At 43.0% G+C, this 21,019-nt stretch overlaps 1 protein-coding gene across 1 annotated transcript in view; it reads left to right on the top strand.

Annotated features, from left to right (window-relative positions):
- The window catches only part of CPSF1 (cleavage and polyadenylation specific factor 1), a 168,648-nt gene that overhangs the window by 13,831 nt on the left and 133,798 nt on the right, over nucleotides 1-21,019 (top strand). The window contains 4 exon segments of the mRNA XM_074558745.1: nucleotides 813-945; nucleotides 10,636-10,716; nucleotides 20,512-20,663; nucleotides 20,740-20,886. Of these exon segments, the coding sequence (XP_074414846.1) occupies nucleotides 813-945; nucleotides 10,636-10,716; nucleotides 20,512-20,663; nucleotides 20,740-20,886 (513 nt within the window).

The following is a 21,019-nucleotide window of genomic DNA, read 5'->3' as shown; positions in this document are numbered from 1 at the left end:
CATCCTCCCCAAAAAAACCCCAAAAAACCCCAAAAAAACCCCCAAAAAAACCTCACAAAAACCCCCAAAAAATCCCCAAAAACCTCCAAAAAAAGCCCCAAAATAACCCCAAAAAAAAACCCCCAAAAATCCCACAGAAAAAGCCTAAAAATCCACCAAAAATCCAAAAAAAATCCCCAAAAAATACCCAAAAAATCTCAAAAAATCCCAAAAAAATGCCAAAACATCCCCCAAAAACCCTCCAAAAACACCCTCAAAAAACCCCAAAATACTCCCCAAAAAACCCTAAAAAACCCAAAAAACCCCCAAAAAAACCCTCAAAAAACCCCCTCAAAAAAAACCCAAAGAACCCCCAAAAACCTCCAAAAAATCCCTAAAATACCCAAAAAAAATCCCCAAAAAACCCAGAAAACCTCCAGAAAAACCCCCCAAAGAACTCTAATAAAACCAAAAAAAACCTCAAAAAAGCCCCAAAAATCCAAAAAAGCCCAAAAAAACCCCAAAAATCCCTCAGAAAAAGCCCTTAAAAACCACCAAAAAATCCCCAAAAAACCCCCAAAAAATCCCAAAAAAATCTCAAAAAAACCCCCCAAAAATCCCTCAGAAAAAGCCCTAAAAAAACCACCAAAAAAATCCAAAAAAATCCCCAAAAAAACCCAAAAAATTCTCAAAAAAATCCCCTAAGAAACACCAAAAAACACCAAAACATCCTCCAAAAAAACCCCAAAAAACCCCAAAAAAACCCAAAAAATCCCCAAAAAAACCTTCAAAAAACCCCTAAAAACCCCTCAATCTTTTCCTTTCCCCCCCAGAACCCGCGCGCAGCGGGAGCGGCTGGAGCTCGGCGCCTCCTTCTCGCTGTTCGGTAACGTGATGTCCATGGGCAGCGTGCGGCTGGGGGGGCCCCCGCGCGACGCGCTGCTGCTCAGCTTCAGCCACGCCAAGGTGGGACTGCAAAAACACTGAAAAATACCTGATATAGGGAAAAATCAAAGGGGAATGGGGGAGGGAAAAAAAATCCCCAAAAAAATCCCAGCAAAAATAGTGAAAAAACCCCCAAAAAATCCCACAAAAAAACCCCCAAAAAGCACGACGCGCTGCTGCTCAGCTTCAGCCACGCCAAGGTGGGCAGGGAAAACACTGAAAAATCCTAAATAATGGGGAAAGCAAAGGGAAATGGGAAGGGAAAAAAATCCCCAAAAAAATCCCAGCAAAAATACTGAAAAAACCCACAAAAAAACCCCAAAAAGCGCGACGCGCTGCTGCTCAGCTTCAGCCACGCCAAGGTGGGTGGGAAATACTGAAAAATACCAAATATGGGGAAAAATCAAAGGGGAAAGCAAAGGGAATGGGGAAGGGAAAAAAATCCCACAAAAAATCCCAGCAAAAATAGTGAAAAAAGCCAAAAAAAACCCACAAAAAACTCAAAAAATCCCCAAAAAATCCCAGCAAAATACTGAAAAAATGCTAAAAAAACCCAAAAAATCCCACAAAAAACCCCAAAAAAATCCCACCAAAAATACTGAAAAAAGGCTAAAAAACCCACAAAAAACCCCAAAAAACCCCCCAAAAATCCCACCAAAAATACTAAAAAAACCCAAAAAATTCCCACCAAAAATACTAAAAAACCCAAAAAAGCCCCAAAAAAAAAACCCAAAAAATCCCACCAAAAATACTAAAAAAACCCAAAAAATTCCTACCAAAAATACTATAAAAACCCGCAGAAAACCCAAAAAAACCCCAAAAAATCCCACCAAAAATACTAAAAAAATGCTAAAAAAACCAAAAAATCCCACAAAAAAATCCTAAAAAACCCAGAAAAAAACAGAAAAAAACCCCAAAAAATCCAGCAAAAATACTGAAAAAAGGCAAAAAACCCCACAAAAATCCCAAAAAAATCCCACCAAAAATACTGAAAAATACCAACACATGGGGAAACATGGGGAAAGCAAAGGGGATGGGGGAGGGAAAAAAATCCCAAAAAAATCCCAGCAAAAATAGTGAAAAAACCCCCAAAAAAACCCACAAAAAACCCCCAAAAAGCGCGACGCGCTGCTGCTCAGCTTCAGCCACGCCAAGGTGGGTGGGAAACACTGAAAAATCCTAAATAATGGGGAAACATGGGGAAAGCAAAGGGAAATGGGGGAGGGAAAAAATCCCAAAAAAATCCCAGCAAAAATACTGAAAAAAACCCCAAAAAACCCACAAAAAATACTAAAAAACCCCCCAAAAATACTAAAAAAATGCTTAAAAATCCCACCAAAAATACTAAAAAAAACCAGAAAAAACCCACAAAAAAACCCCAAAAAACCCCAAAAAATCCCACCAAAAATACTAAAAATCCCAAAAAACCCCACAAAAAACCCCAAAAAACACCCCAAAAAATCCCACCAAAATACTAAAAACCCAAAAACTTCCACCAAATATACTAAAAAAACCCAAAAAACCCCACAAAAAAAACCCACAAAAAACCCCAAAAAATCCCACCAAAAATATTGAAAAAAGCCACAAAAACCCCCCAAAAATCCCACCAAAAATACTAAAAACAACCCAAAAAATCCCACCAAAAATACTAAAAAAACCCACAAAAAAACCCCAAAAAAACCCCAAAAAATCCCACCAAAAATACGAAAAAAAACCAAAAAATCCCACCAAAAATCCTAACAAATGGGGAAAATGGGGAAAGCAAAGGGAAATGGGGAAAGGGAAAAAAATCCCAGAAAAATCCCAGCAAAAATAGTGAAAAAAGCCAGAAAAAACACAAAAAATCCCACAAAAAATCCTAAAAAAACCAGAAAAATTGCTACAAAAAACACTAAAAAAACCAAAAAATCCCACCAAAATTACTAAAAATCCCAAAAAAACCCACAAAAAATCCTAACAAATGGGGAAAAATGGGGAAATCAAAGGGAAATGGGGAAGGGAAAAAAAAACCAAAAAAATCCTAACAAATGGGGAAAATGGGGAAAGCAAAGGGAAATGGGGAAAGGGAAAAAAATCCCCAAAAAAATCCCAGCAAAATAGTGAAAAAAGGCTAAAAAACCCACAAAAACCTACAAAAAAACCACAAAAAATCCCACCAAAAATACTAACAAAAGGAAAAAATATCCACCAAAAATACTAAAAAAACCCACAAAAAACTCAGAAAAAACCCTAAAAAAATCCCACCAAAAATACTAAAAAAAACCAAAAAATCCCACCAAAAATCCTAACAAATGGGGGAAAGGGGGAAAGCAAAGGGGAATGGGGAAGGGAAAAAAAATCCCCAAAAAATCCCAGCAAAAATAGTGAAAAAAGGCAAAAAATCCCACCAAAAAATCCCACAAAAAATCCTAAAAAAACCAGAAAAATTGCTACAAAAAGCACTAAAAAAACCCCACCAAAATTACTAAAAATCCCAAAAAAAAACCACAAAAAATCCCACAAAAAATCCTAAAAAACCAGAAAATTGCTACAAAAAGCACTAAAAAAACCCCACCAAAATTACTAAAAATCCCAAAAAAAACCCACAAAAAATCCCACAAAAAATCCTAAAAAAACCAGAAAAATTGCTACAAAAAACACTAAAAAAACCCAAAAAATCCCACCAAAATTACTAAAAATCCCAAAAAAACCCACAAAAAATCCTAACAAATGGGGAAAAATGGGGAAATCAAAGGGAAATGGGGAAGGGAAAAAAATCCCAAAAAATCCTAACAAATGGGGAAAATGGGGAAAGCAAAGGGAAATGGGGAAGGGAAAAAAATCCACAAAAAAATCCAGCAAAAATACTAAAAAAAGCCAAAAAATTCCACGAAAATTACTCAAAAATAGGCTAAAAAACCCCCAAAAAATCCCACCAAAAATACTAAAAAAACGAAAAAAATTCCACCAAAAATACTAAAAAAAACCCAAAAAATCCCACAAAAAACCCCAAAAAATCCCAAAAAAACCCCCAAAAAATCCCACCAAAAATACTAAAAAATAGCCAGAAAACCCCAAAAAATCCCACAAAAAATCCTAAAAAATCCAGAAAAAACCCAGAAAAAAACCCCAAAAATAGTAAAAAAACCCCAAAAACCCCCAAAAAATCCCACCAAAAATACTAAAAAAACAAAAAAAACCCGCAAAAAAAACCCACCAAAAATATTGAAAAAACCCAAAAAAACCCCCAAAAAATCCCACCAAAAATACTAAAAAAAACCAAAAAAACCCACAAAAAACCCCCAAAAAGCGCGACGCGCTGCTGCTCAGCTTCAGCCACGCCAAGGTGGGTGGGAAAAATACTGAAAAATCCTAAATAATGGGGAAAGCAAAGGGAATGGGGAAGGGCAAAAAAAACCCCAAAAAAATCCCAGCAAAAATAGTGAAAAAAGCCAAAAAACCCACAAAAAACCCCCAAAAAATCCCACCAAAAATACTGAAAACACCCAAAAAAACCCACAAAAAACCCCAAAAAAACCCCAAAAAACCCCACAAAAAAACCACAAAAAAACCCCAAAAAAATCCCACCAAAAATACAGAAAAAAACCAAAAAAACCCCCAAAAATCCCACCAAAAATACTGAATAAACCCAAAAAATCCCACAAAAAAACCCAAAAAAATCCCACTAAAAACCCCCAAAAAAATCCGAAAAAATCCCACCAAAAATACTAAAAAAACCCAAAAAAACCCCAAAAAAATCCCACAAAAACCTTAAAAAATCCCACCAAAAATACTAAAAAATACTAAAAAATCCCACCAAAAATACTAAAAAAACCCACAAAATCTCAGAAAAAACCCTAAAAAAATCCCACCAAAAATACTAAAAAAACCAAAAAATCCCACCAAAAATCCTAACAAATGGGGAAAAATGGGGAAATCAAAGGGAAATGGGGAAGGGAAAAAAAACCCCAGAAAAATCCCAGCAAAAATAGTGAAAAAACCCAAAAAATCCCACAAAAAACCCCCAAAAAGCGCGACGCGCTGCTGCTCAGCTTCAGCCACGCCAAGGTGGGACTGCAAAAACACTGAAAAATCCTAAATAATGGGGAAAGCAAAGGGAAATGGGGAAAGGGAAAAAATAACCCAAAAAAATCCCAGCAAAAATAGTGAAAAACCAAAAAAATCCCACAAAAAACCCCCAAAAAATCCCACCAAAAATACTGAAAACACCCGAAAAAACCCACAAAAAACCCCAAAAAAACCCCAAAAAACCCCACAAAAAAACCACAAAAAACCCCCAAAAAATCCCACCAAAAATACAGAAAAAACCCAAAAAAACCCCCAAAAATCCCACCAAAAATACTGAATAAACCCAAAAAATCCCACAAAAAAACCCAAAAAAATCCCACTAAAAACCCCCAAAAAAATCCGAAAAAATCCCACCAAAAATACTAAAAAAACCCAAAAAAACCCAAAAAAATCCCACAAAAACCCTAAAAAATCCCACCAAAAATACTAAAAAATACTAAAAAATCCCACCAAAAATACTAAAAAAACCCACAAAAAACTCAGAAAAAACCCTAAAAAAATCCCACCAAAAATACTAAAAAAACCAAAAAATCCCACCAAAAATCCTAACAAATGGGGGAAAGGGAGAAAGCAAAGGGGAATGGGGAAGGGAAAAAAATCCCAAAAAAATCCTAACAAATGGGGAAAATGGGGAAAGCAAAGGGAAATGGGGAAGGGAAAAAAATCCCAAAAAAATCCCAGCAAAAATAGTGAAAAATCCTAACAAATGGGGAAAAATGGGGAAAGCAAAGGGAAATGGGGAAGGGAAAAAATAACCCAGAAAAATCCCAGCAAAAATAGTGAAAAAAGCCAAAAAATCCCACAAAAAATCCCACAAAAAATCCTAAAAAAACCAGAAAAATTGCTACAAAAAACACTAAAAAAACCCCACCAAAATTACTAAAAATCCCAAAAAAAACCCACAAAAAATCCCACAAAAAATCCTAAAAAAAACAGAAAAATTGCTACAAAAAACACTAAAAAAACCCAAAAAATCCCACCAAAAATACTAAAAAAAACCAAAAAATCCCACCAAAAATCCTAACAAATGGGGAAAATGGGGAAAGCAAAGGGAAATGGGGAAGGAGGAAAAAAATCCCAAAAAAATCCTAACAAATGGGGAAAATGGGGAAAGCAAAGGGAAATGGGGAAGGGCAAAAAAAAACCCAGAAAAATCCCAGCAAAAATAGTGAAAAAAGGCAAAAAATCCCACAAAAAATCCCACAAAAAATCCTAAAAAAATCAGAAAAATTGCTACAAAAAACACTAAAAAAACCCCACCAAAATTACTAAAAATCCCAAAAAAAAACCCACAAAAAATCCCACAAAAAATCCTAAAAAAACCAGAAAAATTGCTACAAAAAACACTAAAAAAGCCCCACCAAAATTACTAAAAATCCAAAAAAAAACCACAAAAAATCCCACAAAAAATCCTAAAAAAACCAGAAAAATTGCTACAAAAAACACTAAAAAAACCCAAAAAATCCCACCAAAATTACTAAAAATCCCAAAAAAACCCACAAAAAATCCTAACAAATGGGGAAAAATGGGGAAATCAAAGGGAAATGGGGAAGGGAAAAAAATCCCCCAAAAAATCCCAGCAAAAATAGTGAAAAAAGCCCACCAAAAATACTAAAAATCCCAAAAAATCCACACAAAAAAAACTAAAAATCCCAGAAAAATTACTAACCAAATCCACCAAAATAAAACCCAAAAAAAACCTAACAAATGGGGAAAAAGGGACAAAGGGAAGGGAAAAAAACCACAAAAAAATCCTAACAAATGGGGAAAAATGGGGAAATCAAAGGGAAATGGGGAAGGGAAAAAATCCCAAAAAAATCCCAGCAAAAATACTGAAAAATACCAAATATGGGGAAACATGGGGAAAGCAAAGGGAATGGGGGAGGGAAAAAAACCACAAAAAAATCCCAGCAAAAATAGTGAAAAACCAAAAAATCCCACAAAAATCCCATCAAAAATATTGAAAAAAGCCAAAAAATCCCACAAAAAATCCCACAAAAAATCCTAAAAAAACCAGAAAAATTGCTACAAAAAACACTAAAAAAACCCCACCAAAATTACTAAAAATCCCAAAAAAAACCCACAAAAAATCCCACAAAAAATCCTAAAAAAACCAGAAAAATTGCTACAAAAAACACTAAAAAACCCCAAAAATCCCACAAAAAACACTAAAGAAACCAAAAAATTTCACAAAAAATACTAAAAAAAGGCAAAAAAACCCACAAAAAACCCCCAAAAAATCCCACCAAAAATACTGAAAACACCCAAAAAAACCCCACAAAAAACCCCAAAAAAATCCCAGCAAAAATCCTGAAAAACCAAAAAATCCCAGCAAAAATACTGAGAAATACCAAATGTGGGGAAAAATGGGGAAATCAAAGGGGAATGGGGAAGGGAAAAAAAATCCCCAAAAAAATCCTAACAAATGGGGAAAAATGGGGAAAGCAAAGGGAAATGGGGAAGGAGGAAAAAAATCCCAAAAAAACCCAGCAAAAATACTGAAAAAAGGCCAAAAAAACCCACAAAAAATCCCACAAAAAATCCTAAAAAAACCAGAAAAATTGCTACAAAAAACACTAAAAAAACCCCAAAAAATCCCACCAAAAATACAAAAAATACCCAAAAAATCCCACCAATAATACTAAAAAAACCAAAAAAATTCCACCAAAAAACCACAAAAAAACCACAAAAAACACCCAAAAAATCCCACCAAAAATACTAAATAAACCCGAAAAATTCCACCAAAATTACTAAAAAAAAGCTAAAAAAAACCCCAAATAATCCCAGCAAATATGTTAAAAAAACCACAAAAAATCCCACCAAAAATACTAAAAAAAAAACAAAAAAACCCACATAAAACCCCAAAAAATCCCACAAAAAATACTAAAAAAACCCAAAAAATCCCACCAAAAATATTAAAAAACCCAAAAAAATCCCACCAAATATACTAAAAAAAACCCCCAAAAAATCCACAAAAAATCTAAAAAACCCCCCAAAAAATCCCACAAAAATACTAAAAAAAACCAAAAAATTCCACCAAAATTACTAAAAAAAAGCTAAAAAAACCCCAAAAAATCCCACCAAATATACTAAAAAAACCCAAAAATTCCACCAAAAATGCTAAAGAAACCCAAAAAATTCCACCAAAAATACTAAAAAACCCAAAACAAAACCCAAAAAAAACCCCCAAACAATCCCACCAAAAATACTAAAGAAACCCAAAAAACCCCACAAAAAACCTAAAAAAACCCCAAAAAATCCCACCAAAAATACTAAAAATCCCAGAAAAATTGCCACAAAAAACACTAAAAAACCCCCCCAAAATTCCACCAAAAATACTAAAAAACCACAAAAAACCCCCACCAAAATACTAAAAAAAAACCAAAAAATCCCACCAAAAATACTAAAAAACCCCAAAAAAATCCCACCAAAAATACTAAAAAAAGAAAAAAAATCCCACCAAAAATACTTAAAAAAAGGCCAAAAAAACCACAAAAACCACAAAAAAATCCCACCAAAAATACTAAAAAAACCCAAAAAGATTCCACGAAAAATACTAAAAAAAACCAGAAAAACCCACAAAAAACAAAAAGAAAACCCTCAAAAAAATCCCACCAAAAATACTAAAAAAAAGCAAAAAAATTCCCACCAAAAATACTAAAAAAACCCAAAAAATCCCACCAAAAATACTAAAAAAACCCAAAAAGATTCCATGAAAAATACTGAAAAAAACCAGAAAAACCCACAAAAAACAAAAAGAAAACCCCAAAAAAATCCCACCAAAAATACTAAAAATACCCAAAAAATTCCACCAAAAATACTAAAAAAAACCCCACAAAAAATACTAAAAAAACCCACAAAAAACCCCCCAAAAAATCCCACCAAAATACTAAAAAACCCAAAAAATTCCACCAAATATACTAAAAACACCCAAAAAACCCCACAAAAAAAACGCACAAAAAACCCCAAAAAATCCCACCAAAAATATTGAAAAAAGCCACAAAAACCCCCAAAAAATCCCACCAAAAATACTAAAAACAACCCAAAAAATCCCACCAAAAATACTAAAAAACCCCAAAAATATCCACCAAAAATACTAAAGAAACCCAAAAAACCCCACAAAAAAATCCCACCAAAAATTACTAAAAAAACCCCAAAAAATTCCATGAAAAATACTAAAAAAAGCTAAAAGTAACCCCAAAAAATCCCACAAAAAGCACTAAAAATCCCCAAAACCCCACAAACCCCTTTTGGGGTGCTGGATCTCAGTGTTGGGGTGCTCTGGGTGCCTTTGGGGTGCTGGGAACATTCCTGGGGTGCCAGAACTCCAGTTTAGGGTGCTGGGGGTGGTTTTGGGGTGCCAATGATGACTTTGGGGTGCTGTAACTCAATGTTGGGGTGCTGGGGATGATTTTGGAGTTCCCTAACCCGTTTTTGGGGTGCCATTGATGATTTTGGGGTTCCTGACAGCTCTCGGTGGTGGAGTACGACCCCATTTTGGGGTGCCTGGGATGATTTCGGGGTTCCCCAATGGGATTTGGGGGTGCCATTGATGATTTTGGGGTGCCCTAACCCATTTTCGGGGTGCCCTAACCCATTTTTGGGGTTCCCCACAGCTCTCGGTGGTGGAGTACGAGCCCATTTTGGGTTCCTGGGATGATTTTGGGGTCCCCTAACCGGTTTTGGGGTGCCATTGATGATTTTGGGGTGCCATTGATGATTTCAGGGTTCCCTAATGGGATTTTGGGATGCCTGGGATGATTTTGGGGTTCCCTGACCCGTTTTTGGGGTGCCATTGATGATTTTGGGGTTCCCACAGCTCTCGGTGGTGGAGTACGACCCCATTTTGGGGTGCCATTGATGATTTTGGGGTTCCCTAACCCATTTTTGGGGTTCCCCACAGCTCTCGGTGGTGGAGTACGACCCCATTTCGGGGTGCCATTGATGATGTTGGGGTGCTGTAACCCATTTTTGGGGTTCCCTGACCATTTTTGGGGTTCCCTAACCCATTTTTGGGGTCCCCACAGCTCTCGGTGGTGGAGTACGACCCCATTTCGGGGTGCCATTGATGATTTCGGGGTGCCATTGATGATTTTGGGGTGCCATTGATGATGTTGGGGTGCCATTGATGATGTTGGGGTGCCATTGATGATTTTGGGGTGCCATTGATGATTTCAGGGTTCCCTAATGGGATTTTGGGGTGCCATTGATGATTTTGGGGTGCCATTGATGATTTTGGGGTTCCCCACAGCTCTCGGTGGTGGAGTACGACCCCATTTCGGGGTGCCATTGATGATGTTGGGGTGCCATTGATGATTTTGGGGTGCCATTGATGATTTTGGGGGGTGCTCATTGATGATTTTGGGGTTCCCACAGCTCTCGGTGGTGGAGTACGACCCCATTTCGGGGTGCCATTGATGATTTCGGGGTGCCATTGGTGACTTTTGGGTGCCATTGATGATTTTGGGGTTCCCTGACCGTTTTTGGGGTGCCATTGATGATTTGGGGGTGCCTTTGCAGCTCTCGGTGGTGGAGTACGGCCCCATTTGGGGGTGCCATTGATGATGTTGGGGTGCCATTGATGATTTTGGGGTGCCATTGATGATTTTGGGGGTGCCATTGATGATTTTGGGGTTCCCACAGCTCTCGGTGGTGGAGTACGACCCCGGCACCCACGACCTCAAGACTCTGTCCCTGCACTACTTCGAGGAGCCGGAGCTCAGGGTGAGCTGGGGCACAAAAACCCCAAAATTTACCCCAAATTCACCCCAAAAACCCCAAAAAGGGATGTGGGTTTCCCTCAGAGCTCAGGGTGAGCTGGGGCACAAAAACCCCAAAAATTACCCCAAAAACCCCAAAAAGGGATGTTGGGGTTCCCTCAGAGCTCAGGGTGAGCTGGGGCACAAAAACCCCAAAAATTACCCCAAATTCATCCCAAAAAATGGATTTTGGGGTTCCCTCAGAGCTCAGGGTGAGCTGGGACCCAAAAACCCCAAAATTTACCCCAAATTCACCCCACATTCACCCCAAAAATCGATGTTGGGGTTCCCTCAGAGCTCAGGGTGAGCTGGGGGCACAAAAACCCCAAAATTTACCCCAAAGTCACCCCAAAAATCCCAAATGTACCCCAAAAAGGGATGTTGGGGTTCCCTCAGAGCTCAGGGTGAGCTGGGGCACAAAAACCCCAAAAATTACCCCAAATTCACCCCAAAAACCCCAAAAAGGGATGTGGGGGTTCCCTCAGAGCTCAGGGTGAGCTGGGGGCACAAAAACCCCAAAAATTACCCCAAAGTCACCCCAAAAATCCCAAATGTACCCCAAAAAGGGATGTTGGGGTTCCCTCAGAGCTCAGGGTGAGCTGGGGCACAAAAACCCCAAAAATTACCCCAAATTTCACCCCAAAAATTACCCCAAATTCACCCCAAAAATCGATGTTGGGGTTCCCTCAGAGCTCAGGGTGAGCTGGGGCACAAAAACCCCAAAAATTACCCCAAAAACACCCAAATGTACCCCAAAAAGGGATGTTGGGGTTCCCTCAGAGCTCAGGGTGAGCTGGGGGCACAAAAACCCCAAAAATTACCCCAAATTCACCCCAAAACCCCCAAATTTCACCCCAAAAATCGATTTTGGGGTTCCCTCAGAGCTCAGGGTGAGCTGGGGCACAAAAACCCCAAAATTACCCCAAATTTACCCCAAAAACCCCAAATTTACCCCAAAAATCGATGTTGGGCTTCCCTCAGAGCTCAGGGTGAGCTGGGGCACAAAAACCCCAAAAATTACCCCAAATTCACCCCAAAAACCCCAAATTTACCCCAAAAATCGATGTTGGGGTTCCCTCAGAGCTCAGGGTGAGCTGGGGCACAAAAACCCCAAAATTTACCCCAAATTCACCCCAAAAAACCCCAAATTCACCCCAAAAAGGGATGTTGGGGTTCCCTCAGAGCTCAGGGTGAGCTGAGGCCCAAAAACCCCAAAAATTACCCCAAATTCACCCCAAATTCACCCCAAATTCACCCCAAATTCACCCCAAAAAGGGATGTTGGGGTTCCCTCAGAGCTCAGGGTGAGCTGGGGCACAAAAACCCCAAAAATTACCCCAAATTCACCCCAAAAATTACCCCAAAAAGGGATGTGGGGGTTCCCTCAGAGCTCAGGGTGAGCTGGGGCACAAAAACCCCAAAAATTACCCCAAATTCACCCCAAAAATTACCCCAAAAAGGGATGTTGGGCTTCCCTCAGAGCTCAGGGTGAGCTGGGGCACAAAAACCCCAAATTTACCCCAAATTCACCCCAAAAACCCCAAATTTCACCCTTAAAATCGATGTTGGGGTTCCCTCAGAGCTCAGGGTGAGCTGGGACACAAAAACCCCAAAAATTACCCCAAATTCACCCCAAAAACCCCAAAAATTACCCCAAATTCACCCCAAAAAACCCCAAATGTACCCCAAAAATCGATGTTGGGGTTCACTCAGAGCTCAGGGTGAGCTGGGACCCAAAAACCCCAAAATTACCCCAAAAATTACCCCAAATTCACCCCAAAAAACCCAAATTCACCCCAAAAAAGGGATGTTGGGGTTCCCTCAGAGCTCAGGGTGAGCTGGGGCACAAATGTACCCCAAAAATTACCCCAAATTCACCCCAAAAACCCCAAATTTCACCCCAAAAATCGATTTTGGGGTTCACTCAGAGCTCAGGGTGAGCTGGGGCACAAAAACCCCAAAAATTACCCCAAATTCACCCCAAAAAGGGATGTGGGGGTTCCCTCAGAGCTCAGGGTGAGCTGGGGCACAAAACCCCCAAAAATTACCCCAAAAATTACCCCAAAAATTACCCCAAATTCACCCCAAAAACCCCAAATTCACCCAAAAAATCGATGTTGGGGTTCCCTCACAGCTCAGGGTGAGCTGGGGCACAAAAACCCCAAAAATTACCCCAAATTCACCCCCAAAAAACCCAAATGTACCCCAAAAAGGGATGTTGGGCTTCCCTCAGAGCTCAGGGTGAGCTGGGGCACAAAAACCCCAAAATTTACCCCAAATTCACCCCAAAAACCCCAAATTCACCCCAAAAAGGGATGTTGGGGTTCCCTCAGAGCTCAGGGTGAGCTGGGGCCCAAAAACCCCAAAAATTACCCCAAATTCACCCCAAATTCACCCCAAAAAGGGATGTTGGGGTTCCCTCAGAGCTCAGGGTGAGCTGGGGCCCAAAAACCCCAAAAATTACCCCAAAAATTACCCCAAAAACCCCCAAAATCGATGTTGGGGTTCCCTCAGAGCTCAGGGTGAGCTGGGGCACAAAAACCCCAAAAATTACCCCAAATTCACCCCAAAAACCCCAAATGTACCCCAAAAAGGGATGTTGGGGTTCCCTCCGAGCTCAGGGTGAGCTGGGACCCCGAAACCCCCAAATTTACCCAAAAATTCCCAACTTTTACCCCAAAAAACCCAACTTTTACCCCAAAACCCCCAAATTTCACCCCAAACCTCCACATTTTACCCCGAAGTTCCCAAATTTTACCCCAAATCCCCACATTTACCCCAAAAATCCCTGAATTTACCCCAAAACCCCCAAATTTACCCCAAATTTCACCCCAAACCCCCACATTTTACCCCAAAATTCCCAAATTTTACCCCAAACCCCCAAAATTTCCCCCAAAACCCCCAAATTTCCCCCCCAAAATCGATTTTGGGGTTCCCTCAGAGCTCAGGGTGAGCTGGGACCCCAAAAATCCCCAAATTTACCCCAAAATTCCCAAATTTTACCCCAAAAATCCCTGAATTTACCCCAAAACCCCCAAATTTCCCCCCAAAACTCCACATTTTACCCCAAAGTTCCCAAATTTTACCCGAAACCCCCACATTTACCCCAAAAATCCCTGAATTTACCCCAAAACTCCCGAATTTACCCCAAATTTCACCCCAAACCCCCACATTTACCCCAAAATTCCCAAATTTTACCCCAAATCCCCACATTTACCCCAAACTTCCCTGAATTTACCCCAAAACCCCCAAATTTTAACCCCAAAAACCCCAAATTTCACCCCAAAAATCGATTTTGGGGTTCCCTCAGAGCTCAGGGTGAGCTGGGACCCCAAATTTACCCCAAATCTCCACATTTACCCCAAAAATCCCTGAATTTACCCCAAAAACCCTCAAAATTTACCCCAAAACCCCCAAATTTCACGCCAAAAACGGATTTTGGGGTTCCCTGAGAGCTCAGGGTGAGCTGAGACCCCAAAACCCCCAAATTTACCCAAAAATTCCCAAATTTTACCCCAAACCCCACATTTACCCCAAAAATCCCTGAATTTACCCCAAAACCCCCAAAATTTACCCCAAAACCCCCAAATTTTTCTCCAAAATGGATTTTGGGGTTCCCTAAAATGTCAGAGTCATCTCAAACATCCCCAAATCCCTGAATTTCCCCCCCAAATTCCTGGAATTTTACCCCAAAACCCCCAAATTTTAGCCCCAAAAACCCCAAATTTTCCCCCAAAATGGTTTTTGGGCTTCCCTAAATCCCAGGGTTATCCCAGAACCCCAAAAATCCCTGAATTTTACCCCCAAATCCCTGAAATTTTCCCCAAAAATCCCTGAAATTTCTCCAAAAATGAATTTTGGGGTTCCTCAAATCCCAGGGTTATCCCAGAACCCCAAATTCCCTGGATTTTCCTCCCAAAATCCTGGAATTTTTCCTGCAAAATCCCCAAATTTTACCCTAAAATGGATTTTGGGGTTCCCTAAAATGTCAGAGTCATCCCAAAATCCCTGAATTTCCCCCCAAATTCCTGGAATTTTATTCCAAACCCCCACATTTTACCCCAAAATCCCCAAATTTTCCCCCCAAAATGAATTTTGGGGTTCCCCCAGATCCCAGAGTTCTTCCAGAATCCCAAAATCCCTGAATTTCCCCCAAAAATGGATTTTGGGGTTCCCAAATCCCATTTGGGGCTCCCAAATTCCCTTTTGGGGTTCCCAAATCCCATTTTGGGGTTCCCAAATCCCATTTGGGGTTCCCAAATCCCTTTTGGGGTTCCCAAATCCCATTTTGGGGTTCCCAAATCCCTTTTGGGGTTCCCAAATCCCAATTTGGGGTTCCCAATTCCCCTTTGGGGTTCCCAAATCCCTTTTGGGGCTCCCAAATCCCTTTTGGGGCTCCCAAATCCCTTTTGGGGTTCCCAAATCCCATTTTGGGGTTCCCAAATCCCCTTTTGGGGCTCCCAAATCCCATTTTGGGGCTCCCAAATCCCATTTTGGGGCTCCCAAATCCCTTTTGGGGTTCCCAAATCCCATTTTGGGGCTCCCAAATCCATTTTGGGGTTCCCAAATCCATTTTGGGGTTCCCAAATCCATTTGGGGTTCCCAAATCCCTTTTGGGGTTCCCAAATCCCATTTGGGGTTCCCAAATCCCCTTTTGGGGCTCCCAAATCCCATTTTGGGGTTCCCAAATTCCATTTTTGTGGTTCCCAAACTCCATTTTGGGGTCCCAAATCCCAATTTGGGGTTCCCAAATCCCTTTTGGGGCTCCCAAATCCCGTTTGGGGTTCCCAAATCCTGTTTGGGGTTCCAGATTTATCCCAAATCCCATTTTTCCAGGACGGCTTCGTGCAGAACATGCACAGGGAGCTCTGGGATGGATTTTGGGGTTCCCAAATCCCGTTTGGGGTTCCCAAATCCCATTTTGGGGTTCCCAAATTCCCATTTTTCCAGGATGGCTCCATGCAGAACGTGCACACAGACATCTGGGATGGATTTTGGGGTTCCAGATTTTTCCCAAATCCCTGTATTTTCCAGGATGGCTTCGTGCAGAACGTGCACCCAGAGCTCTGGGATGGATTTTGGGGTTCCCAAATCCCTTTTGGGGTTCCCAAATTCCCATTTTGGGGTTCCCAAATTCCCATTTTTTCCAGGATGGCTTCGTGCAGAACGTGCACCCAGAGCTCTGGGATGGATTTTGGGGTTCCAGATTTTTCCCAAATCCCTGTATTTTCCAGGATGGCTTCGTGCAGAACGTGCACACAGAGCTCTGGGATGGATTTTGGGGTTCCCAAATCCCTTTTGGAGTTCCCAAATCCCTGTATTTTCCAGGATGGTTTCGTGCAGAACATTCACAGGGAGCTCTGGGATGGATTTTGGGGTTCCAGATTCACCCCAAATCCCCGTTTTTTCAGGATGACTTTATACAGAACATTCACAGGGAGCTCTGGGATGGATTTGGGGTTCCCAAATCCTGTTTGGGGCTCCCAAATCCCTTTTGGGGTTCCCAAATTCCCATTTTGGGGTTCCCAAATCCCATTTTGGGGTTCCCAAATCCCATTTTGGGTTCCCAAATCCCCGTATTTTCCAGGACGGCTTCGTGCAGAACGTGCACAGGGAGCTCTGGGATGGATTTTGGGGTTCCCAAATCCCCATTTGGGGTTCCAGATTTATCCCAAATTCCCATTTTTGCAGGACGGCTTCGTGCAGAACGTGCACCCAGACATCTGGGATGGATTTGGGGTTCCCAAATCCCATTTTGGGGTTCCCTAATTCCCATTGGGGGTTTCCAAATCCCCATTTTTTCAGGATGGCTTTATACAGAACATTCACACAGAGCTCTGGGATGGATTTGGGGTTCCCAAATCCCATTTTGGGGTTCCCAAACCCTATTTGGTGTTCCCAAATCCCATTTTTTCAGGATGACTTTATACAGAACATACACCCAGAGCTCTGGGATGGATTTTGGGGTTCCAGAGCCCCCCTAAATCCCATTTTTTCCAGGACGGCTTCGTGCAGAACGTGCACACAGGGAGCTCTGGGATGGATTTGGGGTCCCAGATTCACCCCAAATTCCATTTTTCCAGGATGACTTTATACAGAACATACACTCAGAGCTCTGGGATGGATTTTGGGGCTCCCAAATCCCATTTGGAGTTCCCAAATCCCCATTTTTCCAGGACGGCTTTGTGCAGAACGTGCACGCAGATCTCTGGGATGGATTTTGGGGGTCCCAAATCCCCATTTTTTGCAGGATGGCTCCATGCAGAACATGCACACAGGGATCTTTGGGATGGATTTTGGGGTTCCAGATTTTTCCCAAATCCCATTTTTTCAGGGTGACTTTATACAGAACATTCACCCAGAGCTCTGGGATGGATTTGGGGTTCCCAAATTCCCATTTTTCCAGGATGGCTTGGTTCACACAGAACTCTGGGATGGATTTTGGGGTTCCATATTTACCCCAAATCCCTGTATTTTCCAGGACGGCTTCGTGCAGAACATGCACACAGGGATCTTTGGGATGGATTTGGGGTTCCAGAGCCCCCCTAAATCCCATTTTTTTGGGATGACTTTATACAGAACATACACCCAGAGCTCTGGGATGGATTTTGGGGTCCCAGATTTATCCCAAATCCCATTTTCCATGATGACTTTATACAGAGCATTCACACAGGGCTCTGGGATGGATTTTGGGGTTCCAGATTCACCCCAAATTCCCATTTATTCCAGGACGGCTTCGTGCAGAACGTGCACCCAGAGCTCTGGGATGGATTTTGGGGTTCCAGATTTATCCCAAACCCCCGTATTTTCCAGGATGGCTTCGTGCAGGACATTCACCCAGAGCTCTGGGATGGATTTGGGGTCCCAGATTTATCCCAAATCCCCATTTTTGCAGGACGGCTTCGTGCAGAACGTGCACCCAGAGCTCTGGGATAGGTTTTGGGGTTCTGGAACCCCTGAAATCCCCATTTTTTCAGGATGAGTTCATGCAGATCCAGCCCAAAGGACTGTGGGATGGATTTGGGGTTCCAGATTTATCCCAAATCCCATTTTCCAGGACGGCTTTGTGCAGAACATGCACACAGGGAGCTCTGGGATGGATTTTGGGGTTCCCTTGGATCCCAGATTCACCCCAAATCCCTGTTTTTTCAGGATGACTTTATACAGAACATACACCCAGAGCTCTGGGATGGATTTTGGGGTTCCCAAATCCCATTTGGAGTTCCCAAATCCCATTTTGGGGTTCCCAAATCCCTTTTGGGGTTCCCAAATTCCCATTGGGGGTTCCCAAATCCCCATTTTTTTAGGACGGCTTCGTGCACACAGAGCTCTGGGATGGATTTTAGGGTCCTGGAACCCCTGAAATCCCCATTTTTTTGGGATGACTTTATACAGAACATTCACCCAGAGCTCTGGGATGGATTTGGGGTTCCAGATTCACCCCAAATCCTGTTTTTCAGGATGACTTTATACAGAACATTCACACAGAGCTCTGGGATGGATTTTGGGGTTCCCAAATCCCGTTTGGGGTTCCAGATTCACCCCAAATTCCCGTTTATTCCAGGATGGCTTCGTGCAGAACGTGCACAGGGAGCTCTGGGATGGATTTTGGGGTTCCCAAATCCCATTTTGGGTTCCCAAATCCCCATTTTTGCAGGACGGCTTCGTGCAGAACGTGCACCCAGACATCTGGGATGGATTTTGGGGTTCCAGAGCCCCCCTAAATCCCGTATTTTCCAGGATGGCTTCGTGCAGAACGTGCACACAGGGATCTTTGGGATGGATTTTGGGGTTTCCGAACCCCTGAAATCCCCATTTTTTTGGGATGACTTTATACAGAACATTCACTGGGAACTCTGGGATGGATATTGGGGTTCCCAAATCCCGTTTGGGGTCCCAGATTCACCCCAAATCCCCATTTTTGCAGGACGGCTTCGTGCAGAACGTGCACCCAGAGCTCTGGGATGGATTTTGGGGTTCCCAAATCCCATTTGGGGTTCCCAAATCCCATTTTGGGTTCCCAAATCCCGTATTTTCCAGGACGGCTTCGTGCAGAACGTGCACAGGGAGCTCTATGAAGGATTTTGGGGTTCCCAAATCCCATTTGGGGTTCCCAAATTCCCGTTTTTTCAGGATGGCTCCATGCAGAACATGCACACAGGGCTCTGGGATGGATTTTGGGGTTCCAGATTTATCCCAAATCCCATTTTTTCCAGGATGGCTTCGTGCAGAACATGCACACAGGGCTCTGGGATGGATTTTGGGGTTCCAGAGCCCCCCTAAATCCCGTTTATTCCAGGACGGCTTCGTGCAGAACGTGCACACATCCCATGTGTGGGTGTGGGGTCACTCTGGGATGGATTTTGGGGTTCCCCTGGATCCCAGAGCCCCCCTAAATCCCATTTTTTTGGGATGACTTTATACAGAACATACACCCAGAGCTTTGGGATGGATTTTGGGGTTCCCAAATCCCGTTTGGGGTTCCCAAATTCCCATTTTTCCAGGATGGCTTCGTGCAGAACATGCACAGGCAGCTCTGGGATGGATTTTGGGGTTCCCAAACCCCATTTGGGGTTCCCAAATCCCATTTTGGGTTCCCAAATTCCCATTTATTCCAGGACGGCTTCGTGCAGAACGTGCACAGGGAGCTCTGGGATGGATTTTGGGGTTCCCAAATCCCCATTTTTTGCAGGATGGCTTCGTGCAGAACGTGCACCCAGACATCTGGGATGGATTTTGGGGTTCCAGAGCTCCCCTAAATCCCGTTTTTTTGGGATGACTTTATACAGAACATTCACACAGAGCTCTGGGATGGATTTGGGGTTCCCAAACCCCATTTGGAGTTCCCAAATTCCCATTTTTCCAGGATGGCTCCATGCAGAACATACACCCAGAGCTCTGGGATGGATTTGGGGTTCCAGAGCCCCCCTAAATCCCATTTTTTTGGGATGACTTTATACAGAACATACACCCAGAGCTTTGGGATGGATTTTGGGGTTCCAGATTTATCCCAAATCCCCATTTTTTGCAGGACGGCTTCGTGCAGAACGTGCACACATCCCATGTGTGGGTGTGGGGTCACTCTGGGGTGGATTTTGGGGTTCCAGAGCCCCCCTAAATCCCGTTTATTCCAGGATGGCTTCGTGCAGAACGTGCACAGGGAGCTCTGGGATGGATTTTGGGGTTCCCCTGGATCCCAGATTTATCCCAAATTCCCATTTTCCAGGACGGCTTCGTGCAGAACGTGCACCCATCCCATGCGGGGGTGTGGGGTCACTCTGGGATGGATTTTGGGGTTCCAGATTCACCCCAAATCCCATTTTTTCAGGATGACTTTATACAGAACATACACCCAGAGCTCTGGGATGGATTTTGGGGTTCCCAAATCCCATTTGAGGTTCCCAAATCCCATTTGGGGTTCCCAAATCCCATTTTGGGTTCCCAAATTCCCATTTTGGGTTCCCAAATTCCCATTTATTCCAGGATGGCTTCGTGCAGAACATGCACAGGGAGCTCTGGGATGGATTTTGGCGTTCCCAAATCCCATTTGGGGTTCCAGAGCCCCCCTAAATCCCTGTTTTTGCAGGATGGCTTCGTGCAGAACGTGCACAGGGAGCTCTGGGATGGATTTGGGTTTCCAGAGCCCCCCTAAATCCCGTATTTTCCAGGACGGCTTCGTGCAGAACGTGCACACAGAGCTCTGGGATGGATTTTGGGGTTCCCCTGGATCCCAGATTTATCCCAAATCCCGTATTTTGCAGGATGGCTTCGTGCAGAACGTGCACCCGCCGCGCGTGCGCGTGGACCCCGACGGGCGCTGCGCCGTCATGCTGATCTACGGCACGCGCCTGGTGGTGCTGCCCTTCCGCAGGGACTCGCTGGCCGACGAGCACGAGGGCCCGGTGGGCGAGGGGTGAGGACCCCCCGGACCCCCCCAGGGCACCCCCAAACCCGGACAAACCCCCCCTGAACCCCCAAAAACCCCGCAGGCAGAAATCGAGCTTCCTGCCCAGCTACATCATCGACGTGCGCGAGCTGGACGAGAAACTGCTCAACATCATCGACATGCAGTTCCTGCATGGCTACTATGAGCCCACGCTGCTGATCCTCTTCGAGCCCAACCAGACCTGGCCCGGGTCAGTCTGGGGGTTTTTGGGGGGCTCAGAGCAGTTTTGGGGGGATTTGGGGTGGTTTTGGGGGGATTTGAGCAGTTTTGGGGGGATTTGAGGGGGTTTTGGGGTGGTTTCAGGAGGTTTTGGGGGTCCCAGC

This window comes from Zonotrichia albicollis, chromosome 1 (genome assembly GCF_047830755.1).
Source record: "Zonotrichia albicollis isolate bZonAlb1 chromosome 1, bZonAlb1.hap1, whole genome shotgun sequence".
Lineage (NCBI taxonomy): Eukaryota > Metazoa > Chordata > Aves > Passeriformes > Passerellidae > Zonotrichia > Zonotrichia albicollis.
The sequence above is the reverse complement of the archived record's forward strand: the minus strand, read 5'-3'. Positions and strand labels throughout refer to the sequence as shown.